Source organism: Bombina bombina, chromosome 11 (assembly GCF_027579735.1).
Source record: "Bombina bombina isolate aBomBom1 chromosome 11, aBomBom1.pri, whole genome shotgun sequence".
NCBI lineage: Eukaryota > Metazoa > Chordata > Amphibia > Anura > Bombinatoridae > Bombina > Bombina bombina.
Window position 1 is genome coordinate 167,934,064 of NC_069509.1, and position 12,194 is coordinate 167,946,257.

Genomic DNA, 12,194 nt, shown 5'->3' on the forward strand with positions numbered 1-12,194 from the left:
CTGCTTCTTAACTGCTGTTTCCTGCGAGCCTGGCGGCTCACGCGGAAACAAGGGTAACAGGGGCCATTCGGCCCTTGTTAAATTGACCCCCAAGTCTGTTTTGGATATGCACTGGATGTCTTATGGTAATGCACTACTGGGGTGCACTCTCGTTTTATGTTATATAATTCGGTGCAATCTTCTTTTATACTCATTCCAAGTATCAGGTATTTTGAAGAGCAACAGTTGGTTATGTATAATTAGAATATACTGTTTATCATCTGGTCTCTGTTATTTATAAATGTTATGCATATATACTAATATAAATATTTCTATATATGTTATAAAGCAGAATAAGTGGCACATATATCTATCTATCTATCTATATATCTACCTATCTATCTATCTATCTATCTATCTTCATACAGTTTATATACCCGGAGTATGAATAAATGGAAGTTTGATTTTGATTAAGACCAGCGAGTGCTGGCCTGTTTGTTTTATATATATATATATATAGATAGATAGATAGATAGATATTGCAGTAGAAGGTGTAGAAGCACTCCAGCCCATAGCGACTAGTTTCACTATCCCTGCCCTGGGTGCACTTCAAAGATAAGTAAGGCCAATGTAAAAGAAGTCACTCAACAGGGTCTTTCCAATAAATACAAAAGATATTTAAATCTTGACGTTTCGGGTATTACCCCGTTTTCAAAAGATCAGCATAATAACAAACAGTGTACTCACCCCCTTTACATACCCCTGCAGAGTGAATTTTGGTGCGGCGCTCACTCCGCCACCCGGAAGTTACCCGACGTCACGTGACTATGCGTCATGTACGTAGTCATGGTAACCAGACGCTCAAACTTGAGCGTCTGGTCACGTGACGCATAGTCACATGACGTCGGGTAACTTCCGGGTGGCGGAGTGTGCTCCGCACCAAAATTCACTGTGCAGGGGTATGTAAAGGGGGTGAGTACACTGTTTGTTATTATGCTGATCTTTTGAAAACGGGGTAACACTCGAAATGTCAAGATTAAATATCTTTTATATTTATTGGAAAGACCCTGTTGAGTGACTTCTTTTACATTGGCCTTAGATAGATAGATAGATAGATAGATAGATAGATAGATAGACAGTCAGACGGATTGATAACATGCATATTTTGTGCAAGGCATCCGTTTAACTTCAGAATAAAGTACTTGTGTTATCCATTATAATGAAGCTGTTTAATTGTATCACATAACATAAAATAGAAAACAATGTTAGTTTTACCTGCGCATAAATCAGAAAGTGCTCCTGCCAGGACTTTGTAAGCGCATGTTTTTCCACCCATGGGGTCTCCAACGATCATGAAACCATGACGCACAAGCATCATTTCATAAATCTAGAGGTATCAAAACAATAATAATTACTATTAGCATACCCTTATGGATTCTGGAATTAATAAATGATCTATTTAACAAAAGGGAATGTTTTATTTGTACGTGGTTTAGAATGCAAGCATACTTCCTATCATGTGAGCGTTATATTGATCGACATTCATTTAGTCTCTCAATAAAGGCTATGGGGCCTATTTATCAAAGGTCTTGCGGACCTGATCCGACAGTGTGGATCAGGTCCGCAAGACCTCGCTGAATGCGAAGAGCAATACGCTCTCCATATTCAGCATTACACCAGCAGCTCACAAGAGCTGCTGATGCAACGCCGCCCCCTGCAGACTTGCGGCCAATGGGCCGCCAGCAGGGGGGTGTCAATCAACCCGATCATACTCAATTTGGCTGAATTCCGGCAATTCCTGTCCGCCTGCTCAGAGCGCTGCTTCATAACTGCTGATTCTGGCGAGTCTGAAGACTCGCCAGAAACACGGGCCCACAAGCTCCGTTCAGAGCTTGATAAATGGGCTCCTTTGACTGTCTATCAATCTTAACAGCAAGCCTTTGTTTGCTATCATGTACTATTTGCATTTAATAAGCAGTTTATTTATGAGGACATTTTTCTGTCATTCAAATGAAAGATCAGCACACGTTAAAATATTTTGCATAAAAAAAGATAACACTTTCGCTGTTTAAATGTCTCAGGAACAAATTTCCGCCCAGGACTCCAGCGCACACAGTAATAGGCTAGATTAGGAGTGCAGCGCTATTTCGGACTCCCGCTCATGCGTTAACTTTGCAAATATCCTGTCGAAATTTCTGAAGTATCCTATTGTTCTATTCCTAAAATTGGTCCCTTAAAGGGATACTAAATCCAATTTTTTTTTTTCGTCATTCAGATAGAGCATGACATTTTAAACAACTTTCTAATTTACTCCTATTATCATTTTTTCTTCATTATCTTGTTATATATGGGAATTTTTCCTTTATGTTTATTCCTGTATATGAAATTGTATTTTTCTGCTAATGAAAAACACAACTGAATTAAAGAGGTTGAGCTTGTAAAGAGAGCAAACCTCATTATCGTATATATGTCTAAATTATTTACCCAAATTCTTCCTTATATTATTTCTTACTGCTTACTAAAAGACCTAGGATAATGATTTCAGCTAAACCATTCGTGTTTACATATCATTTCTATAACCCCTACTTAAGTACTGACATTTTTTGTACAGGTGGAGGTGCAATTTCAAATGACAAAATAAAGATAAATTAGCTATTTGCAAATAATTTAATATACTTCAGCAGGAAAATAGATCATTTGGAATACAATAAATGTTCACACAAAATCATTATTAAATCTCCTACTGAACTATGACCTCACCTGTATTATTTTCCCAATGAACCAAGGTACTGGTTGCAGCTTCATCTTTGCAATATTTTCATTCAACGCATGAACAAAAAGATCATAATCTGGCTGGGGAAGAACCACTCCCGGAAAAAGGTCAGAAATAATTCCCTGCAGAAGCAAACAGCACAAAAAGATGCACGGGTTAGAACGGTATTTGCAGTACACCTGTTTTATATGTCCTTGCCGCGTTTGTGCCAAATCCAATGCTAAGCTGCCTGATATTTATCTCTGAGACCGCCAGAGTCTTGTGAGATTGACATTTAAACATGCCAGTGTTTCTGATGCCTCCTGGAAAACCAATCCCATAGGATGTACAGGTAATATTGTTGTATGAACCAGCGTATTTAACCCCACAGCTGCCACAGAGTTCTGCAACTTTATATTTTGAAAACCTTAACATATAATGGTTTTTATCTACTTAACACTTGTTTGTTTGTTTTGTTTTTAACCTTAAACATTTCCAGAAAAACAGACTGATTATAGTTAAGTTAAGCTGAAGCAGCAGTGCACTACTAGGAGCTAGCTGCTGATTGGTGGATGCACATATATGCCTCTTGTCATTGTTTCACCCATTGTGTTCAGCTAGCTCCCAGGGGTGCATTTCTGCTACTTCAAAGGAAACCAAGAGAATAAGTCAAATGTAATAAAAGAACTAAAATAAAAAGTTGTTAAAATGACATGCTGTACCTGAACCATATTTTTTTTTATTTTTTTGGTGGTGGTGGTGGTGGTGGGGGGGGGGGTTGATGTGCCTTTAAGGTGGAAGTAAAAAAGTGATTTTTAGCAAGTAACTTGGATTTTTTTAATTTAAGCAACAGTTAATCAGACATTAAACAGTCACAGTAAATTATTTATTTAAAAAAGCTTTTAAAGGGATCTTCTGGGGCAAACAATGTAATTTGTTAGCTAGGATCAGTAATGCAAACATGGAATGCTCTAACTATGTATTTAACCTCTGCAAAGTTAACACATAGGCAAAGTCCTGCATGGACGGTAATCCAACCAGGAGTGGTAGTCTCACGTAGCCACCAATTAATACTTGTGGCTCCTGAGCAAGACCAATCAATACTTGCAGCTCCCAAACTGGACCAATCAATACTTGTGGCTACCGAGCTGGACCAATCAATACTTGTGGCTACCAAGCTGGACCAATCAATACTTGTGGCTACCGAGCTGGACCAATCAATACTTGTGGCTACCAAGCTGGACCAATCAATACTTGTGGCTACCGAGCTGGACCAATCAATACTTGTGGCTACCGAGCTGGACCAATCAATACTTGTGGCTACCGAGCTGGACCAATCAATACTTGTGGCTACCGAGCTGGACCAATCAATACTTGCAGCTCCCGAGGGGGAACTAGTAGTGCAAAAATTACACAAGCCAGCAAATAAGATAATGTAATTTCTGCACCAAAATGTCCTTTTAGGCTTGAACCAAATGATGATTTTCCTGAAACATTATAAGCTGACAAGGTTATTAGCCATAGAGCTCACTGTGCTTGAACTGTGAATGCCAAAGCATAGTTTATATATATAAAATAAAGCAATGTAGAAGGGCACTCTCACACTATCAAAGAGAACGGCTTGCACTCTCTGGATTTCTTCAAAAATGTTTTAATCAAACAGGTGACATTTCAGGGTCAATCGCCCCTTCCTCAATCATCTGAGGAAGGGGTGATTGACCCCGAAACATCACCTGTTTGATTAAATAGTGGATGTCCTTATTTACATGGAATTTAGACAGATATTTCTCTACGCTTGAGTTTGAATAGGGCTGTATCGTGAATCATATGTTTTTCCTGGAGGAATTATTGCTATATTCAAAAGGAGAATTCTGCACAATTTTCTTTAATGTTATGATGCTATTGATTCTATATATCCCCTATTTCATCTCAAAGCCCTATACAAGAACATCACCTTAATTAAGATTAATTTATCCATTAGTTCCTGTAATAATAATGCTTATCAATGATGCCCAGACAGCGTTATTGACAGCTTGTTTAGACTTACAGTATCTGATTCTAGATAAGCATATTTACATTTATAATATTCTGTCTATTGACACTTTATTGACTTTGCTAAATGCTGATTTATAAGTGCTCTATAATCACAAATTGTCTTTCTCCATTGGAAAAAATAAATAACTGTCTTGTGTATTTCCTAAAACTGAAAAATAGTTAAAGGGACATTGTGCACTAGATTTTTATTTGCATAAATGTTTTGTAGATGATCCATTTGTATAGCCCATCTGGAGGTGTTTTTGTAACATGTTTAGTTTTGCTTATTTTTAAATAACATTGTGCTAATTTTCAGACTTCTAACCAAGCCCCCAAGTATCAGATGTAGACTGAAGTCTACAGATTCCTGCGGCTCCTGTTTGTGTAATGGGTCTTTTCATATGCAGGGGTGTGGGGGAAGTATCTGCTTGTCCTGCTTTCAGTGGGTGTCCCAGCCTAACTTCATCAACAGAGCTAAACTGGGAGATTCTAAGTAAGTTTTTAAAAGGTTTTATACTGGATTTTTATAACAGTATCTGTGCATATTATAATTTATAGTAGTGTTTATTACATGCAGTTATATGAAAATTGGTGTGTACTGTCCCTTTAATGGACACTTATTAACCCCTTGAGTGCTAATAACGGCTCTGAGCCGTCACAGAGTTTCCCACTCTGGTGCTAATGACGGCTCAGAGCCGTCACTAGCACTCTCCCAACTTGATGGAGATCTGGGGCTCCCACCCGCTCCTACCCCGGCGATCGGTGCTGCATAATGAAAGGCATCGTCGGGGCTTCCGTTTTGCGTGATGACGTCACGCGCAATAAACGTGATGACGTCACCGCGCAACTTTATTTAACATTAACAATGTTAAATATAGGAGCAGGGGGCATGCTGCTTAGAAGCCTGTATCTCAGGCATCTAAGCAGCTACAGACCCCCAAGACCCACCGTTGGAAAGGTAATCACCTAACCTTTCCAACAGTGTAAGTCTTGGGGATCTGAAATAAATAACAAAAAAATTTAAAATGTTAAATAAAAAACCCTTTAAGAAAACCTTAGCACCCAGGTGGGAAAGTGCTTAGCACTCAGAGGGTTAAGGGAAATTAGATCTATTATTTGAAAGAGTGGAATGCCCCGTTCTGAATGCCATAAAATAGAAATCACCTATCTAATATTTGTACTGTATGGGATATATCTCAAGACTCCTGATTGGAAAAAAAGTTGCCCCTTATTCAAATAAGTGCTTTCTTGTCATTATAGAGGTCAAGTGATTGTATTAGTGATAATGATCACTTGACAACAACCAATGGCATAATGTTGTTGTGTTGCTGATGTCAGGGCTCAAAGATCCACGTTTCTTTATGTTAATAAAAAAAAATGCATGTATCCAATGAAATGGGAGAACAGGGTGAGTTTAAAAAGATTACCTTTTTGTTATAAGATTATTTGGTGCAAGTTTTTTTAGATTTGTGCAGTTTTTTTTAATAATTATATTGTCAAAATGACTTAAAGGGACACTCAATAAAAAGTACACTTTAATTATTCAGATAGAGCAGTCATTTTAAACAACTTTCCAATTTACTTCAATTAACAAAATGTGCACAGTCTTTTTATATTTAAAATGTTTGAGTCACCAGCTCCTACTGAGCATGTGCAAGAATAAGTGTGTATGCATTTGTGATTGGCTGATGGCTGTCACATGGTATGTGTATGCATTTGTGATTGGCTGATGGCTGTCACATGGTATGTGTATGCATTTGTGATTGGCTGATGGTTGTCATATGGTACAGGGGGAGTAGAAATAACTTTTAAAATTGTCAGAAAAAAAATCTACTACTCATTTGAAGTTCAGACTAAGTGCTATTGCATTGTCTTGTTATCTTGCATTTGTTGATTATGCAAATCTACTGTGTTGACTGGTCAGCCATCAACTAAATTTGACTCTCCTCAACGGCTGCTACTTTTGTTTTCACAGTGCACTGAGCCCTATGCTATTATAATCAGCGCTGTGATAAACATGGGCTTTGATTTCATAATACTATGCTCACTGTGAAATATATGCGCACAATATAAACTGAATATTGCTTTACGTAATTAAGCCTTTTTTTTATTAAGCTACAATTTCATATTCAAAGAGAAACAGGTCTGGATAGAAAAAAAATGTATCATACAATACTTTAGATTGGAATTACTAGACTAGTCTGGCTACTTCAGTATGCACCAAGTAACCTTAAGGTTTCATACCACAGCTGGCTCTATCTTGTATTCTGCAAATGAAAACTATCATTTTTAAGGGAGTGCAGAGTATCCTAGCGTAATGGAACATAAATTCCCTTTATTACACCTAATGGAACGTTGGACTTTTAGATATGGGAAGTATTTTTTTATGCAGCCAAAGTCATGCCCTTTTTTAATACTGTTATAGGGATATGAAAGCCACAATTTTTATTTTGTGATTCAGACAGAGAATACAATTTGAAAAAAAGTTTCCACTTTACTTTTATTATCAAATTTGCTTAGTCCCCATGATATATATCCTAGATATAGCGCTGCGAAATCTGTTGGCGCTCTACAAAAACCCGATAATAATAATAATAATAAAATAATAATAAATAGGCATCTGAAGCACTACATGACAATAAATAGTGCTGCATTCTAGTGTTCTTGCAAATAGATAACATTCTTGTAAAACTGCTGCCCTCTAGTGCTCTTGCAAATGGATAACATTCTTGTAAAACTGCTGCCCTCTAGTGCTCTTGCAAATAGATAACATTCTTGTAAAACTGCTGCCATCTAGTGCTCTTGCAAATAGATAACATTCTTGTAAAACTGCTGCCCTCTAGTTTTCTTGCAAATAGATAACATTCTTGTAAAACTGCTGCCCTCTAGTGTTCTTGCAAATAGATAATATTCTTGTAAAACTGCTGCCCTCTAGTGTTCTTGCAAATAGATAACATTTTTGTAAAACTGCTGCCCTCTAGTGTTCTTGCAAATAGATAACATTCTTGTAAAACTGCTGCCCTCTAGTGTTCTTGCAAATAGATAACATTCTTGTAAAACTGCTGCCCTCTAGTGCTCTTGCAAATAGATAACATTCTTGTAAAACTGCTGCCATCTAGTGCTCTTGCAAATGGATAACATTCTTGTAAAACTGCTGCCCTCTAGTGCTCTTGCAAATAGATAACATTCTTGTAAAACTGCTGCCCTCTAGTTTTCTTGCAAATAGATAACATTCTTGTAAAACTGCTGCCCTCTAGTGTTCTTGCAAATAGATAACATTTTTGTAAAACTGCTGCCCTCTAGTGCTCTTGCAAATAGATAACATTCTTGTAAAACTGCTGCCCTCTAGTGCTCTTGCAAATAGATAACATTCTTGTAAAACTGCTGCATTCTAGTGTTCTTGCAAATAGATAACATTCTTGCAAAATTGCTGCATTCTAGTGTTCTTGCAAATAGATTACATTCTTGCAAAACTGCTGCCCTCTAGTGTTCTTGCAAATGGATAACATTCTTGTAAAACTGCTGCCCTCTAGTGTTCTTGCAAATAGATAACATTCTTGTAAAACTGCTGCCCTCTAGTGTTCTTGCAAATGGATAATATTCTTGTAAAACTGCTGCCCTCTAGTGCTCTTGCAAATAGATTACATTCTTGCAAAACTGCTGCCCTCTAGTGTTCTTGCAAATAGATAACATTCTTGTAAAACTGCTGCCATCTAGTGCTCTTGCAAATGTATAACATTCTTGTAAAACTGCTGCCATCTAGTGCTCTTGCAAATGGATAACATTCTTGTAAAACTGCTGCCCTCTAGTGTTCTTGCAAATGGATAATATTCTTGTAAAACTGCTGCCCTCTAGTGTTCTTGCAAATGGATAATATTCTTGTAAAACTGCTGTTCTCTAGTGTTCTTGCAAATAGATAACATTCTTGCAAAACTGCTGCCCTCTAGTGTTCTTGCAAATAGATAACATTCTTGTAAAACTGCTGCCCTCTAGTGCTCTTGCAAATGGATAACATTCTTGTAAAACTGCTGCCATCTAGTGCTCTTGCAAATAGATAACATTCTTGTAAAACTGCTGCCATCTAGTGCTCTTGCAAATGGATAACATTCTTGTAAAACTGCTGCCCTCTAGTGTTCTTGCAAATGGATAACATTCTTGTAAAACTGCTGCCCTCTAGTGCTCTTGCAAATGGATAACATTCTTGTAAAACTGCTGCATTCCAGTGTTCTTGCAAATGGATAACATTCTTGTAAAACTGCTGCCCTCTAGTGCTCTTGCAAATGGATAACATTCTTGTATAACTGCTGCCATCTAGTGCTCTTGCAAATGGATAACATTCTTGTAAAACTGCTGCCATCTAGTGCTCTTGCAAATGGATAACATTCTTGTAAAACTGCTGCCCTCTAGTGCTCTTGCAAATAGATAACATTCTTGTAAAACTGCTGCCCTCTAGTGCTCTTGCAAATAGATAACATTCTTGTAAAACTGCTGCCCTCTAGTGTTCTTGCAAATAGATAACATTCTTGTAAAACTGCTGCCCTCTAGTGTTCTTGCAAATAGATAACATTCTTGCAAAACTGCTGCCCTCTAGTGTTCTTGCAAATGGATAACATTCTTGCAAAACTGCTGCCCTCTAGTGCTCTTGCAAATGGATAACATTCTTGTAAAACTGCTGCCCTCTAGTGCTCTTGCAAATGGATAACATTCTTGTAAAACTGCTGCCCTCTAGTGCTCTTGCAAATGGATAACATTCTTGTAAAACTGCTGCCCTCTAGTGCTCTTGCAAATGGATAAAATTCTTGTAAAACTGCTGCCCTCTAGTGCTCTTGCACATGGATAACATTCTTGTAAAACTGCTGCCCTCTAGTGCTCTTGCACATGGATAACATTCTTGTAAAACTGCTGCCATCTAGTGCTCTTGCAAATGGATAACATTCTTGTAAAACTGCTGCTATCTAGTGCTCTTGCAAATGGATAACATTCTTGTAAAACTGCTGCCCTCTAGTGCTCTTGCAAATGGGTAACATTCTTGTAAAACTGCTGCCCTCTAGTGCTCTTGCAAATGGATAACATAAACTGCTGCCATCTAGTGCTCTTGCAAATGGATAACATTCTTGTAAAACTGCTGCTATCTAGTGCTCTCGCAAATGGATAACATTCTTGTAAAACTGCTGCCCTCTAGTGCTCTTGCAAATGGATAACATTCTTGTAAAACTGCTGCCATCTAGTGCTCTTGCAAATGGATATCATTCTAGCAAAACTGCTGCCATCTAGTGTTCTTGCATATGGATAACATTCATGTAAAACTGCTGCCCTCTAGTGCTCATGCAAATGGATAACATTCTTGTAAAATTGCTGCCATCTAGTGCTCTTGCAAATGGATAACATTCTTGTAAAACTGCTGCCATCTAGTGCTCTTGCAAATGGATATCATTCTAGCAAAACTGCTGCCATCTAGTGTTCTTGCATATGGATAACATTCATGTAAAACTGCTGCCCTCTAGTGCTCTTGCAAATGGATAACATTCTTGTAAAACTGCTTCCCTCTAGTGCTCTTGCAAATGGATAACATTCTTGTAAAACTGCTGCCATCTAGTACTCTTGCAAATGGATAACATTCTTGTAAAACTGCTGCCATCTAGTGCTCTTGCAAATGTATAACATTCTTGTAAAACTGCTGCTATCTAGTGCTCTTGCAAATGGATAACATTCTTGTAAAACTGCTGCCATCTAGTGCTCTTGCAAATGGATAACATTCTTGTAAAACTGCTGCCATCTAGTGCTCTTGCAAATGGATAACATTCTTGTAAAACTGCTGCCATCTAGTGTTCTTGCAAATGGATAACATTCTTGTAAAACTGCTGCCATCTAGTGTTCTTGCAAATGGATAACATTCTTGTAAAACTGCTGCCATCTAGTGCTCTTGCAAATGGATAACATTCTTGTAAAACTGCTGCCATCTAGTACTCTTGCAAATGGATAACATTCTTGTAAAACTGCTGCCTTCTAGTGCTCTTGCAAATGGATAACATTCTTGTAAAACTGCTGCCATCTAGTGCTCTTGCACATGGATAACATTCTTGTAAAACTGCTGCCATCTAGTGCTCTTGCAAATGGATAGCATTCTTGTAAAACTGCTGCTATCTAGTGTTCTTGCAAATGGATAACATTCTTGAAAAACTGCTGCCAAATAGTGCTCCAGAAATAGGCTGACTCCTAAGCCAACATCCTTGCTTTTAAACAAAAGATATCAAGAGAATGTAGAACATTTAATAGAAGTAAATCAAAAAGTTATTTTCATGTTAAATCAGTTAAAATATTTATTACATTGTTTTATAGTGTAAAGGAATCACATGCAATATGACCTGGTCTGTTATGTCACTAGAAGCATTGTCAGACAGGCGGTTGATAGATTTCTATTCCAATTAGAAAGGAGATGTGAAATGCAATGAGTTTGAACAGGGGACATGACCAGAACGTTTCACTACCATCCCAGGTACATAATACTAAAACACTAAAAACATAAACTACTCTATTTCATGTATTTTTTATGACGTTCCCTCTGTCACGTGCACTTAACCCTGATTTTATGAAATAAGACACCATATAATAGCTATCAATAAAACATATTGATAAAGTATTCAGAGGGATGTAAACTACAGAAAGAGTTGACCTTTTATAGCGGAGATGCCTATATATTAGATAATTAAAATAATCAGTCAATTCTAGTCTATGCCTCTAGGCAGCTGGTAGAGCCAGTAATGCTGTGAAGGAACCAGTGCTGCCATGGATCAATGCCATTATAGCAGGTTACTGAAAACCATTCTGATCATACGCAACCCAACTGTGGAGATTAGAAAATAATGAGACCTCCTAGGGTTTAGCTGAGAAGAAACATTTCAGTTCATGCAGTAATGGATAGTCGTTTCCATTTGTAGACAGATATCACAGGAACACAAAATAATTATTTTAGATATATAAGATAGAATAGATAAGATAGATATTCTATTTAATTATTTTATTACATACAAGAAGAACTATTATGCATATCGGTTAATCTCTGAAGCTCTCCAGTCTGACAAAAAGATCTGAGAAGTCTTGTCTGTACTTTGAGGTCCTTCAAAGAATTTTAGAAGAGGCTGTATATCTAACTATGTTTTGGTTATGAAGGAGAAACACATACATTTCAATACAATTCTCATAAAAAAATCCAAACGGTTTTGCGTGATTTATCTCCATACCAGCAAGTGTTTGATTATCAGGCCCTGTATCTCCTATATTGTTTTTAAAGGGACAGTCTAGTCAAAATTAAACTTTCATGACTAAAATAGAGCAGCAATTTTTAGCAATTTTAATCTACTCCTATTATCAATTCTCTTCGTTTTCTTGTTATCTTTATTTGAAAAAGCAAGGATGTAGCATAGGTGCC

General features: G+C 37.4%; 1 protein-coding gene across 1 annotated transcript in view; it reads right to left on the minus strand.

Moving 5' to 3' along the window:
• Positions 1-12,194, minus strand: part of DNAH3 (dynein axonemal heavy chain 3) — a 611,780-nt gene that overhangs the window by 155,142 nt on the left and 444,444 nt on the right. The window contains exons 34-35 of the mRNA XM_053694256.1: positions 2,740-2,874; positions 1,255-1,366 (exon numbers count right to left, since the gene is read on the minus strand). Coding sequence (XP_053550231.1) covers positions 1,255-1,366; positions 2,740-2,874 — 247 coding nt within the window. The remainder of the gene's footprint in view (positions 1-1,254; positions 1,367-2,739; positions 2,875-12,194) is intronic.